General features: G+C 55.2%; 2 protein-coding genes and 3 long non-coding RNA genes across 7 annotated transcripts; 1 reads left to right on the forward strand and 4 right to left on the reverse strand.

The window, feature by feature from the left end:
* Positions 1-550: 550 nt before the first annotated feature.
* On the reverse strand, positions 551-9,535 carry NOX5 (NADPH oxidase 5). Its single transcript, XM_086849693.1, has 16 exons — positions 9,066-9,535; positions 8,533-8,683; positions 7,656-7,866; positions 6,981-7,296; positions 6,123-6,288; positions 5,949-5,969; positions 5,290-5,399; positions 4,773-4,955; positions 4,170-4,302; positions 3,479-3,609; positions 3,058-3,153; positions 2,829-2,870; positions 2,329-2,453; positions 1,911-1,995; positions 1,468-1,567; positions 551-777 (listed from the first exon to the last, which is right to left on the reverse strand). Exons 1-16 carry the CDS (start codon positions 9,186-9,188, stop codon positions 551-553), a joined length of 2,220 nt encoding a protein of 739 aa, XP_086705819.1. The 5' UTR covers positions 9,189-9,535.
* A 1,493-nt stretch (positions 9,536-11,028) lies between these two features.
* Positions 11,029-13,007, reverse strand: LOC111933822 (uncharacterized). Of its 2 annotated transcripts, XR_015276020.1 has the most exons (4): positions 12,887-13,007; positions 12,697-12,802; positions 12,443-12,555; positions 11,029-12,244 (listed from the first exon to the last, which is right to left on the reverse strand). It is a non-coding gene; the product is annotated as an uncharacterized LOC111933822 (long non-coding RNA). The 2 variants fall into 2 exon arrangements; XR_002866897.2 differs by lacking the exon at positions 12,887-13,007 and having other exon boundaries at positions 12,697-12,832.
* Positions 13,008-13,790: 783 nt separating this feature from the next.
* Positions 13,791-26,756, forward strand: ANP32A (acidic nuclear phosphoprotein 32 family member A). 2 transcript variants are annotated; one of them, XM_086849784.1, is made up of 8 exons: positions 13,791-14,388; positions 21,679-21,828; positions 21,943-22,065; positions 22,755-22,953; positions 23,717-23,815; positions 24,456-24,553; positions 25,250-25,310; positions 25,413-26,756. In XM_086849784.1, the coding sequence occupies exons 1-8, from the start codon at positions 14,335-14,337 to the stop codon at positions 25,472-25,474; spliced, it is 846 nt and encodes a 281-aa protein (XP_086705910.1). In that variant the 5' UTR covers positions 13,791-14,334; the 3' UTR covers positions 25,475-26,756. The 2 variants fall into 2 exon arrangements, with proteins under 2 accessions (XP_086705910.1, XP_086705912.1); XM_086849786.1 differs by having other exon boundaries at positions 13,797-14,388; positions 23,729-23,815.
* LOC147650640 (uncharacterized) lies at positions 14,485-15,994 on the reverse strand. The gene is made up of 2 exons (XR_015276021.1): positions 15,682-15,994; positions 14,485-14,942 (listed from the first exon to the last, which is right to left on the reverse strand). It is a non-coding gene; the product is annotated as an uncharacterized LOC147650640 (long non-coding RNA).
* LOC147650641 (uncharacterized) lies at positions 16,403-21,203 on the reverse strand. Its single transcript, XR_015276022.1, has 2 exons — positions 21,066-21,203; positions 16,403-20,129 (listed from the first exon to the last, which is right to left on the reverse strand). It is a non-coding gene; the product is annotated as an uncharacterized LOC147650641 (long non-coding RNA).
* Positions 26,757-27,072: the final 316 nt, after the last annotated feature.

Genomic DNA, 27,072 nt, shown 5'->3' on the forward strand with positions numbered 1-27,072 from the left:
TCCCATCCCGGAGGGGTTGAAACCCTTGGGATGTGGCACCTGGGGACAGCGGCATGGTTGGACTCCAGGAGCTCCGAGGGCTTTTCCAACAGAAACCATGATTCCATGATTCCAAAGAAATTCCAAATCCTCCATCCCTAAAACCCGCCCAGCTCGGGATGAAGCCGGCAGAACCCCCCCTGCACCGGACAAACGGGATTCAATCCCAATCCGACACTGATCTCGGGAATTCCGCGCCTTGCCCGCGAGGAGCCGTCGCTACGGAGCAGATCCCAGGCGTGGAAAAGGCTGGAAAATCAGGAATTCCAAGAGGAATTGTTTTCCATGGCCTGGCCAGCTCCTGATTCCTGGATTCCCTTGGTTTACTAGGAAAACCAATCCCAATCCAGCGCAGATTCCGGGCTGGAGGGAGCGGCACCTCTCGGACACCGATTCCCATCCCAGTTTTCCCTTGGTTTTGCCAAGGAGCTGGAATTGCTTCCATCGACCCCAACATTCCCATCTTGTCCTGAATCATTCCTCAGATCCAAAGGAAACTTTTCCATCTTTTTTATTCCTCGGATCTGCAGGAGCTTTTCCCAGGTTTCCGTGGCGGATCCGAGCTGGGAATGGGATCGGCTGCCGGCGGGAAGCGCTCCTGTCGGCTCAGAAGTTTTCCTTGGAAAAGGCGAATCCGAAGCTCCGGCAGTGCCTGCGGATAATCCTGGCCAGCCCCGCGGAGCCGCAGAAGAACACCCGGACCTTCCCGCGCTGCTCCGCCGCCACCTTCCCGAATAGCTGGAACAGCCGGAATCCTCGGCACGGGCGGATCCGCAATTCCCGCCTGGCCCAGCCCAATCCGGCGTTCCGTGGCCCCATCCCGTGATCCCATTCCATGGCCCCATCCCATGGCCCCATTCCATGATCCCATTCCGTGATCCCATTCCATGATCCCATTCCGTGATCCCACGATCCCTGGGCTGGATGGCACAGTTGGAATGAGATTGGTCTTTGGGGTCCTTTCCAACTCAACCCATTCCATGATTTTCTGATCCCATTCCCCAATTCCATGATTCCGTTTCTCTGATTCTCTGATCCCATTCTCTGATTCCACCATCCTGTTTCCCAACTCTCCAATCCCATTCCCCAACTCTCCAATCCCATTCTCTGTCTCTCCGATCCCATTCCCCGACACCCCCGCCCCTCTCCGCCCCCATCCCCGTTCCCGGTGGGATCCGTGCCTTGTCCCAGTCGGGGTGGCCGGGCTGGGTGCGGCTGCGGAGGCCGGAGATGGAATCCCGCTTTTCCTGGGCCGCCAGCAGATCCAGCGCCAGCTGCAGCCCCAGCGCCTTCACATCCCCCTTGCCCAGGGCCGAGGTCATGAACAGGTGCAGCTCCAGGAACTTCCCTGGGAATTCATTCCGGGAATTCCGGCTGCCGCTGGCACCCAGCTCCCGTTTTTTCCTGGGAATGGGCGCTCCCGCTCACCTCCTGGCTCCAGCTCCGCCTGCTGCGCCTCCAGCTGGGCCAGGAGGCTGAGGAACCACTGCAGGTGCTGCTGCTCCCGCGTGATCCAGACAAAATCCACCTGGGAGAGAGCAGGAAAGCCTCGGCTCGGGCACGCGCCAGATCCCGGCACCAGATCCCAGCATCAAATCCTGACTCCAGATCCCAGCACTGAATCCCAGCACAAGATCCCGATCCAGATCCTGGAACCAGATCCCAGCATCAAATCCCAGCACCAGATCCCAACTCCAGATCCTGGAACCAAATCCCAACTCCAGATCCTGGAACCAAATCCCAACTCCAGATCCTGGAACCAGGTCCCAGCACCAGATCCAGCCCCGATCCCAAAGCCCCTGTGTTTGGGGAACGCTCCTGGGCTCCCCATCCCAGGACAAGGCCGAATCCCGGATCCCTTCCCGCTGCACCTTCCGGAGCATCATCTCCTCATCCCGCTCTTCCTCTCTCCAGGAGAAACGGCAGCTGGGGCAGCTCCGCATCCGCCGCCGGTACCTGCACGGGGGAATGAGCGGCACTTCCTGCTCCTTCCTGCACATCCCTGCCTTTTCCTGCTCCTTCCTGCACATTCCAGCCTTTTCCTGCTCATTCCCGATTCCTGCCCATGGCCAAGGTCCCTCCAGCACCTTTCCCGCAGCCCAAATTCCCAAGGAGCAAATCCCAGGGGGTGAATCCCAAGGACGGAATCCCAAGGAGCGAATCCCAAGGAGCGAATCCCAAGGATGAAATCCCAAGGATGGAATCCCAAGGATTGAGGGTTGGAGAATGTCCAATCCCAGATGCCGTCAGGGCTCTGCCTGGCGCGTTCCCAGATTCCCGGATTCCCACCGGAACATGATGCTCTGCAGGATGGAGGCGAAGGGGGTGATCCCGATGCCGGCTCCGATGAGCACGGCGTGCTCCGAGGTGAAGATCCGCCAGCTCGGGCTTCCGTAGGGACCGTCCAGGAAACACTGGAGAGATCCGGAACAGGGAGAGATCCGAAATGAGGACAGATCCCGACCCAGGACAGATCCAGGACAGATCCTGACCCGGGACAGATCCCGCAGTTCCAGGTGCTGGAGCAGCTCCCAGGTGGAGCAGAAGGGCACAGAGGGGATCACGGAATTTGGGATGGGAGCAAGGAACGGGGGGTGAGTTTTCCAGCGGGGCAGGGCTTGGATCAGCCCCAGGTGGGATCATCTGTGCACAGGGATGCAGGATGGAGGAGCTGGGAATGTGGCTGGGATGGAGGGAACAGGGATGGAGTGCCAGGAACGTGGCTGGGATGGATGGAATGCTGCTCCCAGGCCGTTTCCTGGGATCCAGGAAAGGCAGGAATGTCTCACCTTGACGCTGCAGCTCCGCAGGGTCTCTCTGGGCCCGGAGCCCTGGAGGAGAGGGGAGCTGTGACCTTCCCCCCCTTCCCAGCGCTCCCCACATTCCCTGGATTTGGGGCTTTTCCCACCCAGCTCCCCACACAATTCCAGCTCTCAGTGCCACGGAAATATCCAAGGAATTTCTTCCCCCGCGGCTTTTTGGGGAGCTTTATCCCGTTGGGATCGGAGCGGGGCTCACCCCCTGCTCTGGGTCCTTTCCCGGGAAAGCGGCTCCGGAGGCTCGGAACGCCAGCAGCTCCACGGCTCCGTCCCTGCCGGAGGCCACGGATCCTTCCTGGGAACAAAGATCGGGAATCTCCACTGGGATCGCCGCTCCCAGGGATCTGCTGGGAATTCCCATCAATCCCAAATCCCATCCATCCATCCCAAATCCCGTTCCATGGGGGATGACATCACATCAATCCCAAATCCCATCCATCCATCCCAAATCCCAAGGATTTTGTGTCCCTGTGCCAAGGCCGTGTGACCCTGATGGAGGGACACAAATTCCCATTCCAAAGGACACGAATCCTTCAAGGCTGGACTGGCTGGGAATGTCCATCCCGAGGGGTTCCCCGGCTGCAGACCGGGATGATCCCGTGGGATCCACTCGATCCCACCTGTTCCCAGCGCTCCCTGCGGCTCTTCCCGGGCGGATCCGGCTCCGGGCCGCGCGATTCCAGCCGCTGGAAGTGCTCGTAGAGCTTGTTGGTCCATTGGCCCCGCGCCCGGATGTGCAGCCAGAGTGTTCCTGTGGGATGAATCCCGAAATCCTGGGATTGTCTGGATTGGGAAGAGCTCCAAACCCAACTCATCCCACGGAACCGCCTCCCACAGCCCGGCTCGCTCCGAGCCCCATCCTGGCTGGAAAAACATCAGCTGGGAAATGTTCCAGGGGTGGGAAACGGATCCTGGAGTGGGAAACGGATCCCAAGGATGGAACATTCCCAGGCTGGAACATTCCCAGGGATGGGAAACAGATCCCAGGGATGGGAAACAGATCCCAGGGATGGAACATTCCCGGACCTGGAACATTCCCGGACCTGGAACATTCCCAGATCTGGAACATTCCCAGATCTGGAACATTCCCGGACCTGGAACATTCCCAGATCTGGAACATTCCCGGATCTGGAACATTCCCAGATCTGGAACATTCCCGGATCTGGAACATTCCCGGATCTGGAACATTCCCGGACCTGGAACATTCCCAGACCTGGAACATTCCCGGACTGGAACATTCCCGGACCTGGAACATTCCCGGACTGGAACATTCCCGGACTGGAACATTCCCGGACTGGAACATTCCCGGACCTGGCTGCTCCGGAGCGCTGCTGATGGAGAAGGGATGCCACTCGTAGGCGGCGATGGCCGGGATGTTCAGGAAGACGAAATCCCCCGGCTGGAAGCGGAAGGATTCCGGCCGCTGGATCACCAGGTGCGTCACCTGCCGGAAAACAAACTGTGGGAAAACCGGGATCGATCGGCCGGGATCATCCGGGATCCTCTGGGATTGTCCGGCTCCCATCGCGGGAAGCGCTGCGGGAATTCCGGGTTCTGGCTCCCGCTGGGTTCGTTCCCCGTCCAGTTCAGACTGGGATCAAGCTATGGGATTTTGGGAAAAAATTCCAAGTTCCGGGAGTTCCGGTTGTTCCGTGGGTTTTCATTTGAAGAAAACAGGGAAAAAGGCTCGGAAATAAAGGAAATAAAAGAAATAAAGGAATTCTTTCCACCCCCTGCTGCGAGTTTGCTGTGTTTGTTCCGTCATTCCCAGGGTGCCCGGAGGAGCTGGGATAGCGGGATTTGGGATGGTGGGATGCGGGAGGGTTGGGATATTTGGGATTTGGGATATTTGGGATTTGGGATGGTTGGGATTTGGGATGGTTGGGATTTGGGATATTCGGGGTGCATTCCCACCTTGGAGGGCAGCAGCCTGGCCTCCAGGATGTGCAGATCTCCCGCCCGGCGCCACAGCCAGCCCAGAACCTTCTCCAGGAAAAACAGGGAGCCGGGAATCAGGAACCACTTCCAGAAGTGGGGAGCGTGCAGGAGCAGCAGGAACCACACGGGGATGTAGGAGAGGTGGGTCCAGTAAAAGACCTGGGAATGGCAACGGGAATGGGAATGGGAGTGGGAAGTGCTGGAGCCAAGTGGCGCTTCCTGCTGGGGCTGTCTGGGTATCCCAGTGGGAAAAGGCAGCCCAAGGGAATCCTGGAATCGCTGGGATTTGCCTTGGGAAGGACCTCGATCCCATCCAGTCCCGATCCCAACACCCCCCGCTGTCCCAGGCTGCTCCAGCCTGGCCTTGGACACTCCCCGCTCCTCCCAGCCGGGAATTCCTTCCCGATATTCCCCGTGGGAATCCATTCCCCGATCCCGTCGGGAAGGGAACCCCGGGAACGCGGCATTCCGGCCGGGAATTCCCGGGAATCACCTGGAAGTGTCCTCGGCGGCGCAGGCAGGGGCAGGAGCCCAGCAGCATGGCCAGGAGCAGCGGCAGCAGCGCCAGCCCGGTCAGCGGGGCCGTGCCCGCAACGCCGCCAGAGCCCGGCCCCGGCAGCAGCAGCTCCGCCACAGCCCCGGAGCACGGCCCGCCTGGGGACACCCGGGGACACCGGCACGGTCACAGGGACAGGGGGGACATCCCGGGGACATCCCGGGGACATCCCGGGGACATCCCGGGGACACCGGCACGGCTCAGATCCCGCTGGGGGTGCCCGGCGGGAGTCGCTAGAGGGGGATCACAGCTCGCGGCTGCTGCGCCCGTCCCGTGCCCGGTCCTGTCCCCGATCCTGTCCCCTGTCCGTGCCCTGTCCCCTGTCCGTGCCCCGCCCGAGCCCGGTCCTGTCCCCTGTCCCCTGTCCCCTGTCCCCTGTCCCGTCCCCGCCCGCGCCCTCGCAGCGCCCCCAGCACGGGCACCCCTTCTCCAGGGCATTCCTTGGGACACGGGCACCCCTTCCATGGGATCCCGGGACACGGGAGATCCCAGCCCTGGGATCCCGGGACACGGGAGACCCCAGCCCTGGGATCCCGGGACACGGGCACCCCTTCCATGGGATCCCGGGACACGGGAGATCCCAGCCCTGGGATCCCGGGACACGGGAGATCCCAGCCCTGGGATCCCGGGACACGGGCAGCCTTTCTTTGGGATTTGGGCCCCTCTTCCCCATCCCTGGGATCCCGGACCATTATCCCCCATCCCGGACCTCCATCCCAGGATCCCATATCTCATATCCCGGTTCCCGTATCCCGGTTCCCGGCACGGACCGGCTCGTGCCAGGCGCGCTCCCAGGTGCGCTCCCGCGTGCGCGCTCCCGAGGGCCAGCACCAGGTGTCCCACGCGCGCGTGCCCGCGCACGTGCTGCTCCAGCGGGAGCCGCTCCCAGAGCGGCCACGAGCGGAGCCGGGACAGGGAACGGCGCAACATCAGGGCCTGGGGACAGAGAGGGGACAGTGAGGGGACAGGGGACAGTGTCCTTCAGTGTCCCCTTGGTGTGCCCCCATGTCCTCTCGGTGTCCCCTCCCTGTCCCACTGTCTGTCCCCCTGTCTGTCCCCCTGTCTGTCCCCGGTGTCGCTCACGCGGAGCAGGGCGCAGCTGAGGTTCAGGCAGGCTGTCCCCGGTCTGTCCCCGTGTCCCCAGTCTGTCCCCTCCATGTCCCCGATCTGTCCCCTGTCTGTCCCCGGTGTCCCTCACCGGGAGCAGGGCGCAGTTGAGGTTCAGGGAGACTGTCCCCGGTCTGTCCCCATGTCTCCAGTCTGTCCCCAGTGTCCCCTCGGTGTCCCCGCGGTGTCCCCGGTGTCACTCACGGGGAGCAGGGCGCAGTTGAGGTTCAGGCAGGCTGTCCCCGGTCTGTCCCCATGTCCCCAGTCTGTCCCCGATCTGTCCCCTGTCCCCGGTCTGTCCCCATGTCTCCAGTCTGTCCCCAGTGTTCCCTCGGTGTCCCCGCGGTGTCCCCGGTGTCACTCACGGGGAGCAGGGCGCAGTTGAGGTTCAGGGCGGCTGTCCCCATGTCCCCAGTCTGTCCCCAGTGTTCCCCAGTCTGTCCCCTCCATGTCCGCGATCTGTCCCCTGTCTGTCCCCAGTGTCCCGGCGGTGTCCCCGCGGTGTCCCCGCTGTCTCTCACCGGGAGCAGGGCGCAGTTGAGGTTCAGGGCGGCCCCGCAGCCCCGGGCCAGGGCGGTTCCCGGCCCGCGCTCCCGGTGCCGCAGAGCGCCCAGGGCGAGCAGCAGCGCCGAGCCCGCGAGCCACAGCCCCGGCCAGCGCCACTCCCGGGAAAAGCGGCGCATCCCGGCCCGCCAGCATTCCCGGGAAAAGCCGCCCGGGCCGCCGCATTCCCGGGAAAAGCGGCGCAGCCCGGCCCGCTGCTCCCGGCAGGATTCCCAGGAAAAGCAGCACAGGCGGCGCTCGGCGGGACTGGGGGGCTTCAGCCAGGAGGCGGCACTGGGAAACGGGAATTGGGGATTGCTGGGAGTTTGGGATTGCTGGGAATTTGGGCATTGGTGGGAATTCGGGGTTGGGTGGGAATCCGGGGTTTGCTGGGTGGTACCCGGCCCTACAGCCGGACATTCCCACATCCATCCCCGTCCATCCCAGAACATTCCCTGCTCCATCCCAAACCATCCCAAAATCCAAACCCTGATCCAAACCCTGCTCCATCCCAAACCATCCCAAAATCCAAACCCTGCTCCATCCCACCCCATCCCTGATCCCACCCCAAACCTCTCCGGCTGCTCTGACCCCACAGCTGTGTCCCCATGGAATCCCTTCCCAGATCTCCCAGGTGTGGATCCCGTTCCCACCTGATGCTCAGGCTCTCCAGGAGTTCCGGGAACGCCTCCAGCTGTTCCCGGAGCTCCGGGAAGGAGATGGAGCCGCTGCGGTCGCGGTCGCAGGCGCGGAGCAGGGCCTGGCTCAGGGCCCGCAGCCGCTCCTCGGGCAGGGCCAGGGAGCTCTCCCGGAGACACCCCCGGAGCACCTGGAGCAGCTCCTGCCCATCAATGGAGCCGCTCCCTGGGAAAATGGGAGAATCCCGATGTTCCACAGCCCCATGGAGGCGTCTTCATCCCGGAATTCCAGTCTATGGAGCCACCTCCATCCCAAAATTCCAGCCTATGGAATCATCTCTATCCCAAAATTCCACAGCCCATGGAATCATCTCCATCCTGAAATTCCAGCCCCATGGAATCATCCCCACCCCAGTTTTCCAGTCCTAATCCAGGAACTGGAATAATCTGGACGAGGATCCCAACATTCCATGGGCTCATCCCCCTCCCCTTCCCAATCCGGGAAAATCCTGGATGGGGCAGGAATGAGGGGCAGGAGAACGGGAATGGCATCCAGGAGAGGCTCAGCTGGGATTTCTGGGAATGTTCCTCCATGGAAAGGGAGCCATTGGAAGTGTCGGGAATGCTTGGATTCAATCTCCAAGGGCTTTTCCATCCCAAACATTCCCAGCACTTCAGAAAACAGGGATGGGGAGTTGGGATTGGAGCAGAGCTGATCCCGCTTTTCCCGGCTGCTGGGAAATCCTGGGAATCTTCAGCTTCTGGCTGGAATTCCACCATTCCCGGCCGAAAGAGGAACCGGGAATTCTGGCTCATCCCAGCCCAACCCGGCTGCTCCAATCCCAAAGGGATCCCAAAAAATCCCCCCCGGATCCCGATTTTCTCCTCTCACCGTCCACGTCGTACACCTGGAAGAGGAAGCGGAGCTTTTCCGTGGAATTCCCGCGGAGCAGCCGGCGCAGGGATCCCAGCAGCTCCTCCCGGCTCAGGGAGCCGCTCCCGTCGGAATCGAAGAGCGCGAAAAAACGCTCGGCAAAGAAGGACTGCGGGAAAACGGGAATGTGCCCAGGGAATGGGGAATGTGCCCAGGGAATGGGGAATGTGCCCGGGGAATGGGGAATTGGGAATGTTCCCAGGGAACAGGGAATTCCCATGGATCTCTCCCCTCTTTCCATGGATTCCATTCCCTCTTCCCAGGGATCTCTTTCCTTGGCATCCCTTTATTGGGATCCCTTCTCCCATGGATCTTTTCCCCGGATTCTTTCCCATAGATTGTTTCCTGGATCTTTTCCTGGGATCCCTTCTCTCATGGTCCTTTCCCAGACCTTTCCCGGGATCCTTTTCCCTGGGATCCTCTCCCAGGATCCTTTTCCCAGATCCCTCTCCCAGGATCCTTCTCCCGGGATCCTTTCCCGGATTCCCGACCTCCTTGATCCCCAGGGTCCGTGTGAATTCCTCCAGGCCGATCTCCGGCTCCTTCCCGGCGCCGTTCCCAAAGCGTTCGCTGGCCCAGCGCAGCCACTCCGCGTCCGCATCCGCTGCTGCCATGGCTCCGGAGCCAGCCCGGAATTCCAGAGATCCCGGAATCCCAGCGATCCTGAACCCCAGTGATCCCTGAATTCCAGCAATCCCTGAATCCCAACAATCCTTAAATCCCAGTGATCCCTCAATCCCAGCAATCCCAACATCCCAGCCATCCCTGAAACCCAGTGAGCCTGGAATCCCAGTGTTCCTGAATCCCGGTGATCCCGGAATCCCAGCGATCCCTCAGTCCCAGCCATCCCCTGGGAGCTCCCGGCACGATCTGTTCCCGTTGGGATCCCGCTGGGATCGGCCGGATTCCGGCAGCTCCTGCCGCCTCTGGAATCCCGAATTCCACGGAACTTCCGAGCCCAATCCTGGGATCGCCACATGGGAACATCCCTGGGGATTCCTTCTCCCGGGAAACCCGAGCAGGGATCCTCCCCCATTCCCTCCATTCCCATATTCCCATTCCCCCTCTGCATTCCCATTCCCACATTCCCCTTTCCCCAGGATCCAAATTCCCGCATTCCCGACCTCTCCCGTTCTCCCCCGGCGGATCCGCGGAGCCTCCCGAGGGAAATCCCGGGAAAGCTCCGGAGGGATGGATCCAGCCGGGAATAAATCCCAAACCCCGCTCCCGGATCCCGCCCATCCCGGATCCCGCCCATCCCGCTTTTCCAGCTCTTTCTCCCTTTTCCCGCTGGGAATTGTGTTCCTGTCAGATCCAGCTGGAGCCGATCCTGAATTCTGCCCGTCAGGAACAGCCGGGAATGCCATTTCCAGCCTCCGGCTCTTGATTCCCGGCGGGAATCCCGGCCCGGGGTTGCCATGGGAATGGCGGGAGCGGCTGGAAAACATTCCCGATTCCCGCCGGGAATAACGGCCGGGATAACCTGGAAGGAACCCGGCCTTTTCCCGGGATCTCCCGCTTCATCCCGGGGTTTCTTCCCGCCTTTTCCCACCATATCCAGGTGCATCCATTGGGAAAAAAACGGGAATTCTGCGGCTCCCGGCGGGATTTGGGGCTCCAAGGGTTGGGAATTCCAGTTGGGAATGGGGGTCTTGGGATGGGAGCTCCATTCCCGACTTTTCCTTGGATTCCGCGGGATTTGCTCGCTCTGGGGAATCCCAATTCCCGCATTTCCCCGGATCCCATGGAATTCCCCCATTCCCAGAGGAACTGAAGCCCTTTCCATCCCTGGTTTTACGGGAATCGCCCTCAATTCCCAGCTTTTCCTGGAATTCCGAAGGATTTCCTCACCCTCAGCCCCGTTTTCCACAGGGAACCACCTCCCACTCCCAACTTTTCCTCGGATCCTGCGGGATTTTCCCGCTCTCAGCAGTTCCGGGAAATCCTGGGAAGGCGGGAAACTCAACATTCCCGTGGGAAAATCCCTGGGGAAAAAAGCGGGAATGGGAAAAATTCCCAAAAGGAACGACTGGGAGCGGAATCCCTGGAAAAGCAGCCAGGAAAATCCCTCTGGATCCATCCCAGCAGGCCAGGATCGGGGCAGAATTCCCAGATTTTCCCTTCCATGGGAATCCTCTCCCAGTTTTTGGGAGCAGCTCTGTGGATCCCGCGGATTCCCCTCCAGGAAATTCCTTGGAATTCTGCCATTCCCACTCTCCCCGTTTCTGACCTCACTTCCAAGATTTTTATCCTGATTTTTCCTGGAATTCCCTGGAAGTTTTTATCCCCCAAATCGGCTTTTCCCGGTTTTTTTTCCCCCCTCCTCGATTTTCCCAAGAACTTTCCAAGGATCCCGGGATTTTTTCCCCGTTTTTTTTTCACACCCCCCCCCCCTTCACGGATTTCTGCCAGGAAAAATTCCCAGAAATCCAGGATTTTCCAGCCTTTCCCATGTGTGAAGTGATTGGATTTTTATTCCCAAAAAAAACCCCGGTGGATTCTGCTTCAAATTTATTCCAGTCCCAAAGTCCTGAAGGATTATCCCGGAATTCCTTAGATTTTTAACTCATCCGGAATTTTTTGGGGGACATTTTATCCAAAATTCTCCCACCAATCCAGGCCAATGAAGCGGGAAAATCTTGGAATATTCCGTGGGGAAAAAGCAGGAATGTTCCAATTATCCCAGCAATTTTCCCAGGAAAAAGAAAATAAATTTAAGAATAATAATTAAAAAAAAAAAAACCAAACTGGGAAAACTTTCCCAGAGAATTTCAGGGAATTTTGGAGCCATCCCAGATTTTTTAACAGAATTCCCATGGAATTTGCAGGGGGGGATCCTGGGAAAAGGAAGGGAAAAAAATTCCTGGGGAAATAAATGAGGGAAAACGCCACAAATTCCATGAAGAATTCCCGGTAAAAACCAATCCCAGAAAATGAAAAATTCCTGGAAAAAATTAACAAGGAAAAAGAAAAAAAACCTCCAGAAATTCCTCTTAGAAATTAACAGGGAAAAATTCCAAATTCCTGGTAAAAACAGGGAAAACCCCATAAATTCCATTAAAAATTAACGATAAAAACAAGGAAAAAAAAAACCACCTCAAATTCTTGCTCCAAACCAACCCCAAAAATCCCAAATTCCTGCTGGAAACAAACAAGGAAAAATCCCAAAAATTCCCGTTCCAAACCCAACCCCACGAATCCCAAATTCCAAGGAAAAAAACCAAAAAATTCCCGGGAATAATAAAACCACAGCAGGAAAATTCCAGCCTGGAATAAAAAAAAAAAAATCTCCCAATTTATTCCCAAGATTCTAATTCCCAAGTTTTTTTTTTTAATTCCCAAACTCTTGGAATACGAACGGCGTCAGGAGCAGCTTTAAACACGGAATTTTCCCTTGGAATTGGGAATGAATTCCCTCAGGAACGAAAGGAAAAGGGAATTTTTTTTTTGCACCTTCCGATCCACGTTTTTCTTTGGGAAGAAACATCCCCAAAAACCAAAGGAAAAAATCCAGCTCTGGATTCCCAGGAATTCCTTTCAAATCCCAGAATTTTTTGTTGGTTTTTTTTTTCCAGGAGAAAAGTCTTTTTCCAAAGGTTTTCGGCAGCTCTGGGAGCAGAAATTCCATGAAAAATTCCCGAAGATTCAGCGCAGGAGCCTCTGGACACACCTGGAAAGGAGAAATTCCAACAGAGCTCAGCCAAAATTCCGCCTCATTCCCAAATCCCGAACCTTTCCCAAAGTTTGGAACGCGAGTTCCAACCCAGGATTTCTCAGCCAATCCCAAAATTCCACCGGAAATCCCCAAACCATCCCCAAAATTCCCAACTTTTTGCAGGTTTCCTTCTGCTTCAGTTGGAATTTTTACCTGGAGTTGGATCCAGCTTTTCCCATCCCATTCCCAAGGCGATTCCCGCCGTTTGTGGCGGCATTCCCGGAATTTTTCCGTGCTCGTGGCTCGGCCTCCATCTCCATCCTGCCCTGTGGATCAATTTTCCAAGGATTTGCAGCATTCCCTGGATGTTTTCCTTGGGATTTGCCAGCCCTGTTTTCCAGGGAAAGCTGCAGGAGAAGCGGGAAGAGATAAATGGGAATTTTCCAGGGAATCCAAGCTTGTCTTACCTGCTCCAGCTGATGGCAACTCTTTGGGAATCCTCAAATCCTTGGAAAAGAGCAGCTCTGGGATTGGATCCTCACCCCGGAAAAGGAGCCAGGAGCTGGGAAGGCTCTGGGATGGGAAGGAGCGTGAAGCTCATCCCGTTATTCCGTGGCCTGGGATCATTCCCGCTCTCCCAGGCTGCTCCACGCTGACCTTGGACATTCCAGGATCCACAGATATCCCGGGAATTCCACCCCAGCCTCTCTTTTCCCGCTGGGAAGCATGTATCCCATCAATTCAAAATTCCGAGAAAAAATCCCAGAAGTTCCTGTGAAAAATAAATCCCATCAATTCAAGATTCCTGGGAAAAATCCCACGAATTCCTGTGAAAATCCCGCGGATTCCAGCCCTGATCCCAATCCCAGCCCTCCTGCAGCTCCTCCAGGAAAAGGCTCTGAGGATTCCCTGGATCCTTCCCTCCTCCAGCATTCCCAGCCTGGCTCCATCCCCATTCCGCTGCTCCTGGAGTTCCCCATTTTCCTTCCAAATTCCTGGGATTTGCCTCGGGAAGGACCTCAAACCCATCCACTTCCAATCCACCTTGGCCATTCCAGGGATCCAGGGGCAGCCCTGGCTTCTCTAGGAATTCCTTCCCGATGTCCCACCCATCGCTGCTCTCCTCCAGCCTCAATCCATCCCCCCTGTCCTGGCACTCCAAGGAAAGGATTCCTTCCAGTTTTTCCCGGGAGCTGAAGGATTCCCATCCTTTGCTCTGCTGCCAGGCCCGAGTCCCTCAGGGCCTGCCCGGGGGAGCCTCATCCCTTTCCTTCTATTTCCTTTCCCTTTCCTTTCCCTTTCTCTCAATTTCCTTTTTCCTTTCCTTTCCGTTCCTTCCCTTCTCTGGGGGCGGCCAGGCCGTTCCCGCTGCCCCCAGCCCCGCTTCCCCCGGCCCCGTTCCGCTGCCCTCAGCCCCGTTCCGCTTCCCCCGGCCCCGTTCCGCCGTCCCCGTTCCGGTTCCGCTGCCCCCGGCCCGTGTGGCCTCAGCGCCGCTCCCGCTGCCCTCAGCGCCGCCGCCCCTCCCTCGCTCCGCCCGCCGCCCGCGCTCCGCCCGCCCCCCGCCGCCGGGGCCCGCGCCATTGCCCGCGCCATTGCCGTGCCTCGCTCCGCACCTTTCCCTCCCTCCTGGCTGCTCGGCCCCGGCCGGGCGGCTCCGCTTCGGCCGCCGCTGCCCGGCCCGGCGCTTCCCGCGGGCTGCGGCGGGCGCAGCGCGCAGCGCGCCCCGCTCCCGGCGCAGCGGAGGCGCGCTCGTTCCGTCCCCATCGGGCGGCAGCGCGGAATGAGCCAGGGCTCGGCGCCGGGCTGTCCCCCTGGCCGGCACAGCCGCTCCCCCATTGGCTTCCGCCGCGCCTCGCGCCGCTGATTGGCCGAGACGCGGCGGCGAAGCGCTGCGATTGGCCGACGTTGCCGTCAATCCCGGCGGAGCCCCCGGAGCGCCCGCCCCCGCGGTTATCAGGTTAGTGCGCGCCGCGGTGCTGCGCTCGGGCTTCCGAGCGGCGCTGGGCGAGCCCGAGTCCCTCCGCGCCCCGCGATCGGGGGGCTCTGCACGGGGTCACTGCGCCAGCCGAGCCGCGCACCCTCCGCGCCTCCCGCCAGCCACGGACATGGACATGAAGAAAAGGATCCACTTAGAGCTGCGGAACAGGACGCCCTCAGATGTAAGCAATGCAATGCCAAAAAAAAAAAAAAAAAAAAATTAACGCTAATAACGCTAATGATGAGAATAATAAAAAAGGCATCCCACGGTTTATTTATTTTTTTTTTAATTTTTTTTTTTATTTTTTTGGCGGGGTGGAGCGTGCCAGGTGTTGGCGGGGCCGCTGCTGCCCTTGAGGTGCCTACCTGTGTGTGTGGGGGGCCGGAGCCCCGCTCCGGGGGCAGCTCCGGGGAGCTCCGGGGGCTCCCCGGGGCCGCTCCTGCCCGTGCCGGGCTGCGATGCCCTCGCAGAGGGGCTGGCCGTGCATGAAATAAAAAATAAGTTGCTCGCTGCTCTCTCTCTCGGCGTGTTTAGTTGGCAAATATTTGTGCAGGGTGCTGGGCTAGGGAGAGGCAGGCAGGGACCGCGAGTGAGTTGCGAATGGTTTAGTTTAAAGTGCGTCTTCATTTCTTTGCAGTGTTCAGGCAAGAGAGACTGGGGAGCCATATTTGTAACTTTGTAGTCCTCATGAACGCGCCCTTTCTCTCTCTCTCTCTCTCTCCCTCTCTCCAGATGCTGAGAAGATAAAAGGAAAGAATTTTCAAACCGACGCTTAGCGTTGGTCGGGTTTGCTTTGGGCTTTTTTTTTTTTTCCTCTTGTTGTTGTTTTTTTTTTTTTTTGGCTTTTTTTTTTTTTTTTCCATTATTTATTTTGCGGGCGATGGGGCATCGCCGCCGGTAGAGCGAGCGTTGAATAATAATCCTAACGATCGTAAGGATGATAATAATAATAATAATAAAAAAAATAATAATATTGGAAGAAATCAACGCACTCTCCACCCCCTCCATCCCCACACACACACGCACAAAAAGGGCTGGATGTGTGTGCGTGTTTTTCCTTCTTCCCCCTTTTCCCCCCCTTCCTTCCCCCGGGGCCGGACTTCAGGTTGTTGTTCCGCGTCTGTCGGAATAAACGGGGGACGGCGAAAAACTTTGGCAGGACAAAAAAAAAAAAAACCAAAAAACCCCCATCCCTAAAAACCCTCAAGAAAACCCCCCAAACAAGCAAGAAAATAAGCGGGCTGGCGGCAAAAGACGGGAAAAATAGAAAAATTATCCCCCCCCCCCAAAAAAAAAGAGTGGGCGGGAGGCGGCCGGGGGCAGGCGGGGCGCGGAGCCGCGGCGGGGAAGCCCCTTCCCCTCTTCCCCCCCTGGCCCCGCCGGGCCCTCAGCGCTGCCCGGGGAGGCTTCACCGAGCCCCGGCTCCGCGAGCCGCCGGAGGCTGCGGGAAGGGGAGAGCGGAGGGCGAACGTACCTCAGCGGGCAGCGCCCGGGGCAGCGCGGCGGGACTCGGCGGCCGAGCGGAGCGCGGTGTGTGTGTGTGTGTGTGTGTGTGTGTGTGCTCCGGGGGAGAGTGAGGGGGGGGACAAAGGCGGGCGCGGAGCGGCGGAAGCTGCGCTTTGGAGTTTCAAAAACTCCTGAGCGAGCAGGAGGAGGAAGAAGAGGACGGCGAGAGGGAGGGCGGGGGACTCAACGCGGTAGAACCGCCATGGCCGGGGGGGAGCTCCGTGAGGCGAAGGGGAGCGCAAGTAGGACGCGGCGCCATGTTCTGTGGTGCCCCCCCCTCCACATCCCCCGCCTTCCCCTCACGGCCGCCGCCTCCTCCTCCTCCTCCTCCCGCCGCTGCCTCGGCCGCGGGCGGCCCCGCGGGGCCGTGAGGGAGCCCCGCTGGCGCCGGGGCTGAGGCGCTGCGGAGCTTGCGGCGGAGCCCTCCCGACATGACGGGCAGCGCTGCCATTTTGTCGCCGGCCGCGAGGCGGGAGGAGATTTCGTGAGGGTAAAAAAAATTTAAAATAGGAAAAAGAATAAGAAAAAGGTTTGTTTTGTTGGTTTTTTTTTTAATAATGAGGGTTTTATTACATTTTTTCCGGAGCTACGGAAGGCGGTTCCCCCCCCGGTGAGGAGCGCGGAATGCGCCTCCTTCCTGGGCAGGGCCCTGTGGGGAGGCAGCGTTGGGCTCGGGAAGTGTTTTCCTCTTTTTCATCCTTTTTTTTTTCTTCTTCTTTTTCCTTGATTTTTTTTTTCATTTTTTTTCCCCGATTTTTTTCCAAGAGTTTTCTATTCTTACTCATTTTTTGCCCTCGTTTCGCCTCACCGCCCTCATCGCTGCGAGGTTTTTCCCCCCATTTGAAACGCTGTTTTAAAAACATCCTCCAAAGGCATAAACTTCATTTTTCCCTCTTTTCCGTGCTCGGGTTTTGTGCTGTTTCCGCTCGCTTTTGCTTCAAATAAAAAAGTTGGGAAAACTCGGAGCTGGAAAGAGTTCCCTGCTCCTCAGGGCTGGGGATGGGCAGCAGGGAGCTGGAAAATCGGGATAATTTCACCTTTCGCCGCTTGCTTTTCCTTGGAATTGTCAGGGAATTCGGTGCTTTGATCCCCTTCCCCCCTCAGAGTGTTCTAAATCCCAATTTCCAAGTTTTTTAAGCGGAGAGCTGGTAATTCCAGTTGGGAATGTTGTTGTGTTCTGAGCTGTGTGCACGTGGGTTTTTTTAGGGAATGAAGTTTGTGGGATGAATTTTGTTCCTTTCAAATATTCCAGGAAAATCCTGCTAATTCCACCCCCTGGGATTGGGATGTGGCAGGAATATTGATGCCAAAGTCATTTATTCTTGGGTTTTGAGAAGTTTTGGGTGGGCAGGATGAATTTGGGAATTGTCTCCCTTAATTTTGAATGTTTGTCCTTATTATTTCCCAGTTTGCTGTGGAATATCGAGAAATCCTGGGAAAATCCCTCAGAGTTTTGGGAATTCCCTTCAATTCTGTGCTGCTCCTTGGTTTCTCCTGAAATCAGGATGAAATCCTTGGGTGTGGATGGGATTTTGTGCTTTTTCCTGAGTTTCTTTGGGATATTTTCCACTTGAATCTCCGGGTTTTCCATGGAATTCTGGGCTTTTCCATTGGATAATCCCAGAAAGTCATATCCTGATTAATAAAACATCCTGAAAACATCTGCAGGTGGATTCTGTGGAGAGGTTTCTTCCTCAGTTTCATTTTTGTTGTTTCATTTTTTAATTTCCCCCCCCCTTTTTTTTTTCTTTCCATTAATTCAGTCTCTTCAGGAAAAATGTGGATTTAATGCTGGAAAATCGGGAATTTTTGGATTTTTGGCAGTTTTTTTCCCACTTTTTATCCTGTTAAACATGATTAAAATTAGGCTGAAAATTTGATTTAAAGCGGGGAAGAAATTCCTTGATCACCCCCAAATTCCATCAGAACATTTGGAATTTCCCAAAAACAGAAAAAAAAGGGAATTCTCAAGAAGCAGAAACCAAATCCAACGGAATGCCAAAAAAAATGGGGAAAACAGCAGAAGGAAAAAGTTTTTTTTTAAATCCATTTTTAATTTTAAAGGGAATTTTCCACAGATTTTTCCAATGTTTCTCTCTGGAATTAAAATTTTCAGGTGGGAAAAAAACCAAAAAGGAGAACCAGGAATGGGAATATTGGGAATTTTAAAGCCGGGATTGGGAGGAATAAAAATCAAAGTTTGTTCCGTGATGGAATTCCCTTGGATTGGAGGGGAGGAAAAGGAGGATTAGGAAGGAATCTTCCTGAAATTCCTTTGGAATTTTAACCTGGATCTTCTCCCAGGGAACAGGGATGGGATGAGCAGGAATTTTTTCATGGAAAAGGTGGATAAACATTGGAAAAGGCAGCCCTGGTGGAATTCCCAGCCCTGGGAGTTTCCAAGGAATTCCTTGGAATTCCTGGGATCAGGCACAGCTCAATCCTGGATGGCTTTTCCAACCTCAGGGATCATCCTGGAATGCCAGAAACAGAAATTCTTGGTGGGGTTTTCCAGGGAAGTTGCGGCAGAGGAGGAATTCCGGTCGGAATTTTGGGGAAGCCTGGATGGGTTTGGAGCTTCCTGGGGTGGGAATTTGGTGTTCCCGGGAAAGGTTCAATCCCGGAAAGGTTGGATTGATGGCTGCATTCCGTTGGTTTTCCTGAGCGTTTCCCAAGGATTCTCAGATTCCAGGTTGGAATTCCAGTCGGATGAGCTGCTGTGAAAGAGGTGGGAAGGGAGCGTTCCCGAGGATCCTGGTTTTCCTTGGGAATCCCAGATTCCCGCCAAAGGGACCAGGATTGCTTGGATAGGGGGAGTTCCCATAAACCAGAACTTGGAGAAATCCCAGAGAATTCCTGGCGGTGCCGATGGAATTCTGCTCCCAATCCCAGTCTCTGCATTAATCCCACCCAGGCCCTGCCGTGGGATTCTCTAGGACGATTCCCTGGATTTCCATGGAATTTGGCTGCTGGATTTCCCGGGAATCGGGTCGCTTTCCATGGCCGTTTTCTCCCTGCTCCAGGATTTTTGGGATTCTCTTCCCAGCACATTTCCAGCTGGAGATGCTGCTGGATAACTGCCTGGAAATCAACTCATCCCGTCTCAGCCATTCCCAGTGGGAATCCCGTATTCCCAGGGAAGTGCAATCCTGGACAGGCGCTGGGATTGGGTTGGTGGCTGGTGGTGTTTTCCAAGGATTCTGGGATTCCCGGTTGGAATTCCAGTTGGATGTGCTGCTGGGAAAGGGGTGGGAACGGAGCATTCCCAAGGATCCTCAGGAATCAGTTTATCCCATCTCGGACATTCCCAGCCCTGGAGGGCTCCGTATCCCAAATCCTGCTGGGGTTGGAATTCCATCCACTCTTTATCCCAGGGCAGAAAAAGGATGGAAAACCTTGGGAATTCTCCCTTCCCTGTGGAATCGGGTCCTGCTCCAGGTCAGCTCTGTGTTCCTGAGCAGCAGCAGCAGCTGAGGATCCCCCTGGAATGGGAATCATCCCATGGAACGGGAATCCCATGGAATGGGAATCCCCGGTGGCTGCTGGCCGTGGCACCTGCTGCCCTCCCTGCCCTGGGCAGAATTCCAAGGGCTCTGGAAAACCTGGAAGAGCTCTGGAGCTCCGGCCAAGTGGACCCAGAGCAGCTGCCGGGAGGTTTTCCATGGAATCCTTCCCTGCTTTCCACCGGGATGGCTCGGAGAGCTTGGAATTGCAGCTGGAATTTTAGTGATGAGTTCTTCAACGAGGTCCTCGAGCTTGGGGATTTTTGGGATGATCCTGGAGCAGGGATTGGCTCGTCAGAGCCTTCGGAGCGGCTCCGCTAATCCCGGGATTGAGGAGGGGAAGCTCATCCAAGCTTTTGCCGGCCTGGTTGCGTTCCAGGTGGGATCAGAATGGGAAATTCAGGGAATTTCTCACCTCCTGTTGGAATTTTGAGGGAGAGAAATCCTTGGAAAAGTTCCCTGTTAGAGGTGCTGAGAAAAGCAATGGCCTCTCCCAAGGGTTCTCCTCCTCGGAATTCTGAGATTTTATGGAAGAGAGCTGTGGGGTGCTGGGAAAAATCCCACAAATCCAGCTCCTCCTCCTTTGGCACACCTGGATTTCCTTGGGGACTCCTAGGACATGAAGCCATCCTGGAATTTTGTTGGGAATGCCGTTGTTTCCAGGGATTCAGGGAGTTCACACCGACATGCCCTCCGCTCTTCCCAAATATCTCTGAACTCATCCAAGCTTTCCAAAGCCGGCCTCTTGGATTCCAGGAGCTTTCTCCGTGGATTTGTTGGATGTGCCCGGTGCTGGAAGCAGGGAAGGAGGGAATGTGGCACTTGTGCACCAAAATTCCTGAAAAGCGGGCAGGAAACGGCCTTCCCGAAAAAATTCCATGGAGAGGTTGGAATGGGGTGATCCTTGAAGTTCCTTCCGACCCAAAACATTCCAAAATACAAAAAAAAAAGCAAATTAAAAGGGGAAAAAAGGCGGTTGGGCCTCTGGCCTTCGTGCTCCAGGGTTTTCCTTCGGGTCCAAGACTATTCCCAGCTTTTCCATAAATCTCCGCTCTACACCTGAGGGAGTTTTTGTCCAATTCACTGGTTTTTTTGTCCAATTCCCAGTTTTCCTTGTGGAGGGAGGATGGAGGGATGGATATCCCACCTCCCAGATCAGGGCTGGAGCTGTTTCTCCCTCCCTTCCCTTCATTCCCAAATTATTTTGGGAATTTTTCCTCACATGAGGGGAAAAATCCTCTTTATTTATCCCCACATGGATCCTCTGGAGACTCCTGATAATTAAACACCATTGAGGGAAAAAATCCACGATTTTTCCACCTAAATTTCAATCCAATGAATGATTTGGGAATTTTTTTTGAGAATTTTGGGGGCTTTTTCCCTCACATGAGGGGGAAAAACTTTATTTATCCCCAAATGTATCCTCTGATAATTAAACATTGTTGAGGGAAAAGACCCATGAATTTTCCACCTAAATTTCAGCCCAATGAATGATTTGGGAATTTATTTTGAGAATTTTGGGGGCTTTTTCCCTCACATGAGGGGAAAAATCCTCTTTATTTATCCCCACATGGATCCTCGGGAGAATCCTGGTAATTAAACACGGTCGAGAGAAAAGAGCCACATATTCTCCTTATTTTTGGGTGGTTTTCTATCTAAATTTCAACCCAACGAGCGATTTGGGAATTTATTTTGGGAATTTTGTGGCTTTTCCCCTCAGTGTGTGGGGTCGGGGCTGGAGCTGTTTGTCCCTCAGCGTCACCTCTGGGCCCTTTCCCTCCCTCCCCGCTCCCCTCAGCTCCCACAATTCCCGTGAGGAATTCCCAAATTCCCGTGAGGCAAACCGCACCTGGAGCTTCCCGGTGAGGATCCCGAGCCCTGCTGGCTCTGTGTCCGGGAGATGGGATGGGATGGCGGAGCAGGAATGAGGATAAGGAGGATTCGCCTCCATTGCCGTTTTCCCGCCTTTTTTGTTTCGGCGGGAACTCTGTGGCGTGTGTGGGGAACGTGAGGGGAAAAAACTCTTTATCCCAAATGGATCCTCTGGTAACTAAACACCATTGAGGGAAAAGATCCGTGAAATTTCCACCTAAATTTCAACCCCAGTGAGTAATTTGGGAATTTATTTTGGGAATTTTATGGGCTTTTTCCCCCTCACACGAGGGGAAAAATCTCATTTATCCCCAGTTGAATCCTCTGGAGAATCTTCATAACTAAACACCAGTGAAGGGGAAGATCCACGAATTTTCCACCTAAATTTCAACCCAACGAATGATTTGGGAATTTATTTTGGGAATTTTGGGGGTTTTATTCTCAGCGTGTGGGATCAGGAGTGCTGCCTCCATCTTGGCTTTCTTCTCCTCACGACCCCAAACTCCCGTCATTTCCACCGAAAACCTCCCGATTCTCGCTAATTCCTCGTAATTCCTTACCTTTTTTCCCTGGATTTCTTCCCTTTGCAGGTGAAAGAGCTCGTTCTGGACAACTGCCGGTCGTACGAAGGGAAAATCGAGGGCCTCACGGATGAGTTTGAGGAGCTGGAATTCCTCAGCACAATCAACGTCGGCTTAACCTCAGTCGCAAACTTACCAAAGTTAAACAAACTTAAGAAGGTAAATCCCTCCTCCCCCGAGCCAAAATCCCTCCTTTTCCCCTTCCCCTCCTGCGGAAAAGCGGCTGGAATGGATCCAATGGGATTTTTGAGGATATTTTTTGGGCCTTTGCAGCTCGAGCTGAGCGACAACAGAATCTCAGGAGGCCTGGAAGTGTTGGCAGAGAAGTGTCCGAACCTCACGCACCTAAACCTAAGCGGCAACAAAATTAAAGATCTCGGGACAATAGAACCTCTGGTGAGTCGGGATTGCTCCAGGGAATGGGATTTGTCCCATTCCAAACCCTTGGAATTTTTTTTCTCTAGCCTGGTTTGCTCCAAGCTGGGCTTCGGGAGCTTCCAGGGAATGTTGCTCCTGGAATGTGTGTCAGACCCTCCCCTCATTCCTTCCCAAAATCCCAGCTAATCCTGGGATCCAGGCCACATCCCATATCCCAGGGAATTGGTTTTGCTCCCAGGAATGGGATTCATCCTATTCCAAATCGTTGGAATTCCTTTCTCTAGCCCGGTTTGCTCTAAGCCGGGCTTTGGACACTTCCAGGGAATGTCGCTCCTGGAATGTGTGTCAGACCCTCCCCTCATTCCTTCCCCAAATCCCAGCTAATCCCAAATCCCTGCTCCCGTTCCCAGTGAGCCGCTGCTTCCCTCTAGTGGCTGCCGGGCCGGGCTCCCCCATTCCCAGCGGGAATCACCGCAGCTTCCCAGGATTCCGCGGGCTCGGGATCCACCTCCAGCCACAATAATTCCCATGAAAACCCTTCCAGGAGCTCCTTCCTGGATCTCCTGTCCCGCAGCACATGGAAAAGGTGGAGCTGCTCCCAGCTCTCCCAGTTTTCCCATTTCCAGGCCTTCTTCCACGTTAAAGGGACGGATTCCCTAAGAGTCGATCGTATCCATGGAAAAACACAAATCCTTGTATTTTCCCAGAAAAAGTTGGAAAACCTGAAGAGCTTAGACCTGTTCAACTGCGAGGTGACCAACCTGAACGACTACCGGGAAAACGTGTTCAAGCTGCTGCCGCAGCTCACCTACCTGGACGGATACGACCGCGACGACAAGGAGGCGCCCGACTCCGACGCCGAGGGATACGTGGAGGGGCTGGAGGAGGAGGAGGAGGAGGAGGATGGTACGGGAATGGTGGGGAGGGAATGGGGGAATGGGGGAGGGAAGGGATGAGGGAATAAAGAGATGAGGGGAGGGATGATGAGGAGAGAGGGAATGAGGGAAGGGATGAAGGAATGAGGGAAAGGATGAGGGGAAGGGATGAGGGAATGAAGGGATGAGGGAATGAAGGGATGAGGGGAGGGATGATGAGAAGGAGTGAGGGATGAGTGAAGGGATGAGGAAATGAAGGAATGAGGAAAGAGATGAGGGATGAGGGAAGGGACGAGGGAATGTGAAGGAATGAGGGGAGGGAATGAGGGGAGGGATGAGGGGATGAGAGGGGGAGGGAAGAGGAAAGAGATGGGGAGTGAGGGAAGGGAAGAGGGGAGGGATGAGGGAACGAGGGAAGGGATGAGGGAATGAAGGAATGAGGGAAGGGATGAGGAAATGAAGGAATGAAGGGAGGGTTTCGGGAATGAGAGGGGAGGGAAGGGAAGAGGAAAGAGTTGAGGAATGGGAAGAGATGAGGGGAAGGAGTGAGGGAATGAGGAGAGGGATTAGGGAAGGGATGAAGGGAAGGACTGAGGGAATGAGGGAATAAAGGGAAGGGATGAGGGAAAGAAATGAGGGAATGAGGGGAGGAATGTGGGAACTGAGGGGAGGGATGAGGGAAAGGAGCTCGGCATCCTCAGGGAATCTGGGAATGAGGGGAAGGATTTTTGTGTCGGGAAGGGAAGGAAGGGCGGGAAGGAGCTGGGCAGGGCCTGAGGGAACAACGTGCTCAGTTTTATCCCTAGTGAAAGAGCGGGATGAGAAGGAAGCGCCGGATTCCGACGCCGAGGGCTACGTGGAGGGGCTGGACGACGAGGAGGAGGATGAGGACGGTACGTGGGATGTTCCCCGTGGAATTCCCAATCCCCAAGGAACGACGGGAGGAGGTGGAAGGGCCCGGAAAATCCTGATCCTCAATCCAGGATCGGGAATGACGGGAACGAGGATGAGCGGATGTGGTGGGAATTGTGGGAATCCTCATGGAAAAGCGGGAATTGGGGAGCTGCTCCCTGAGGGAAGGAGCAGCCTGGAATTCCAGGGAATTCCAGAGAATTCCCCGTTCCCTGGCTGCCCCCAGAGCCATCCCAGGACGAGGATCCGGCCGATCCCAGGGAATTTGCTGGATTCTCCCATGGCAGCGGCACAGCAGAAAAGCTGGATGTGCACTTTTCCCGGGAATGCTGAGCGGGAACTCTGGGAAGGTTCCCAAAAACTCCCGAACGCATGGAAAACGCTCCAGGGCTTCGGCACTTCCCGGATTTCTGCTGGATTTGAGAGTTTTTCTTTGGGAATCCCTGAAAAAGTTGGAATTTTGCACGGAATTCCCCAGCTCCCAAATCCTTGGGAACAGCGGGAAGCGGAGCAGCCGGAGCATTCCCAGAACTCCCTAAGTAGTTCTCGGCTGGGATTCCCAGGATTTGGGTGGAGTTAGGAAGGAAAGCTGGAGTTTTTCCATGGATTTTGTTTTTCCAGAGGAGGAATACGACGACGACGCTCAGGTAGTGGAGGATGAGGAGGATGAGGAGGAGGAGGAGGAAGGGGAGGAGGAGGATGTGAGCGGAGAGGAGGAGGTGAGCCTTGGAATTCTGGCTGGGAAGGAAATCCGGGATTGGAGGAATTGTGGGATTTGCTTTGGGCTGGGGCAGGTGAAGTCTGGGATGGGGGGAAAAATGGGATTGAAGGGGAAAAATGGGATTGAAGGGGAAAAATGGGATTGAGGGGAAATGGGATTGAGGGGAAATGGGAATGGGGAAAAATGGGATTGAAGGGGGAAAATGGGATTGGAGGAAGGAGAAGGGGATGGGAGCAGGAATTGGGATTCTGGGAAGATTTCCCTCCCACCGGCCCCTCTGGAATGTTCCCGAGCCCCTCAGGATTTATCCCAGAGGCTCCGGATAAATCTGGCTCTTCCCGCTCCTGCCAATCCCTGTCCAGTGGGGGAAACTCAGGAATGGCACATTCCCATTTTCCCAGCTCAGGATTCCCGGGGATTTCAGAGCCAGCTAGTCCATAAAAACCGGGAATGCTGGGAATTCCATAAAATCGGGAATGCTGGGAATTCCATAAAAACTGGGAATTCCATAGAAAACAGGAATGCTGGGATTCCCATAAATCGGGAATGCTGGGAATTCCGTAAAAACCGGGAATAGTGGGAAGCGGCTCCTCGCTGAGGACATTCCAAGGACTTTCCCCTCCTTGGCCACCGGGATCATGGGGAAAGCTCCTGCGCCCATCCCGAGCTCATCCTGCTTTTCCGGGAATTCCAGGAGGATGAGGAAGGCTACAACGACGGCGAGGTGGACGACGAGGAGGACGAGGAGGAGCCCGGTACGGCCCCGATCCCGCTTTTCCTACGGAAAAACCGCCGGAATTCCGCGGAATTCCCGGCCAAGCGGGCTGGGGATAACGGGAATTGTTTCCTTTTCCCAGAGGAAGAGCGGGGCCAGAAGAGGAAACGAGAGCCGGAGGATGAGGGGGACGAGGACGACTGAGCGGCTTTTCCCCGGAAAAACAAAATTCCCTCTTGTGATTTGACTGTTTTTATCCCGGAATTCCCCCTTTTCCCACTCCCGACCCTTTGGATTTTCCTTTTCTTTTCCTGGTTTTTTTGGTTTTTTTTTTTTGGTTTTTTTGTTTTTTTCCGGATTGTAATGTTGCCGTGGGAACCGAGCGGGAGCAGCCGGGGTGGGAAGGGAATAAAATCCTATTTTTACTGCCGCTCCTCCTCCGATTCTTTGGGAATTTTTATTTTTATTTTTTTTTTATTTTTTTATTTTTTTTGCTTTTCCCTCGGATCCTTTTCCTTGAATCCCTGGAACCTGCGAGATTCCGGTGGGAAATCCAGCCGGGAATTCTCGGAGCGGAGCTCGGACGTCTCGGAAGCGAAACCAGGAGAGAAAACCCAGCCGAAATCCACGGAGCAGCCGGGATTTTCCCGCCTCCGCCATTCCCAAATCCGCGGTTTTTTCAGGAATGGCTCCTCCCTGGGGTGGCCATGCTGCCTTGCTCCATGGTTTTTTTTTTTTGGGAATGCTGCCATTTCCAGCCCCTTTTCCCAACTTTGGGAATTCCCTCTTTGTAAATAGCGACCAAACCTTGGGGTTGTTTATTGGTTTTTTTGGGAATGTCAGATTTTTCGGGATGGCGATCCCTGTGTGTTGTGTGTTCCCGCTTTTCCTTTCCTTTGGGATGGGAATTTTGGGGTTTTTAGGGAATTTTTTATTTTATTTTATTATTTTGGGGGTTTTTTTGGGGGGTTTTTAGGGGAATTTTTTGGGAATTTTTGGTGGCAGCCAAATCCCTGGAAATGGCAGGCATGGAAAAAAAAAATGGGAATCTTTATAAAAAAAATACCCCAAATTCCCAAATTTCCTGACTTTGGAATAAACCAACTCCTCCCCCCTTTCCCAATCAGCTCCCTCTGGAATTTCCACCCCTAATCCAGGGAAAAAAAACGCTTGGAAAATCCCAATTTTTCCACCCAGAAAGCCAGGAATTCCAGGAGAAACGCCTGAAATTCCATGGAAATTCCTGAAAATTGGATTTTCTTACCTTGGGGGAGGCAAAAAACCTGGAAAATCCTTGGGGAATGTCCAGATCCCACGGGAAAAATCCCTTTGGAAGTGACTCGGATTTCCTAGGAAAGCTTCCGTGTGTAGAAATCCAGCGGCTCCAGGATTTTTTTGGGGGGGGAATTTGGGGGCCCGGCAGAGCCACCTTTGGAGTTTTTGTCTGTTTGGCTTTGAGGAATTTCAATAAAGCTTTTGATACAAATCCCGCCTCTGGAATTCTTTCCGGGAAAAAAACAAGGAATGGCGGCCCTGGAAAAGCGGGAATTCCCAGATTTTTCTAGCACCCTAAAAACCAGGAATTGCAGCCCTGGAAAAGTGGGAATTCCCAGGTTTTTATCCCCTTTGCCTCCCTGAAATCCTTTGGATGAAGCCCAAGGCGAGGTTGGGGGTGAGTGAAGCTCCTGGAATGTTTTCCCTCGGGAATTCCACAGGATTATCCTGGAAAACCGGAGCCTTTCTCCCGGAAAATCCTCTCCCGGCTTCGCTGGGCTGGGAACGAGGAGCTCCCGGATCCCGGG

This window comes from Cyanistes caeruleus, chromosome 13 (genome assembly GCF_971803275.1).
Source record: "Cyanistes caeruleus chromosome 13, bCyaCae1.hap1.1, whole genome shotgun sequence".
In the NCBI taxonomy this organism is placed as follows: Eukaryota; Metazoa; Chordata; class Aves; order Passeriformes; family Paridae; genus Cyanistes; species Cyanistes caeruleus.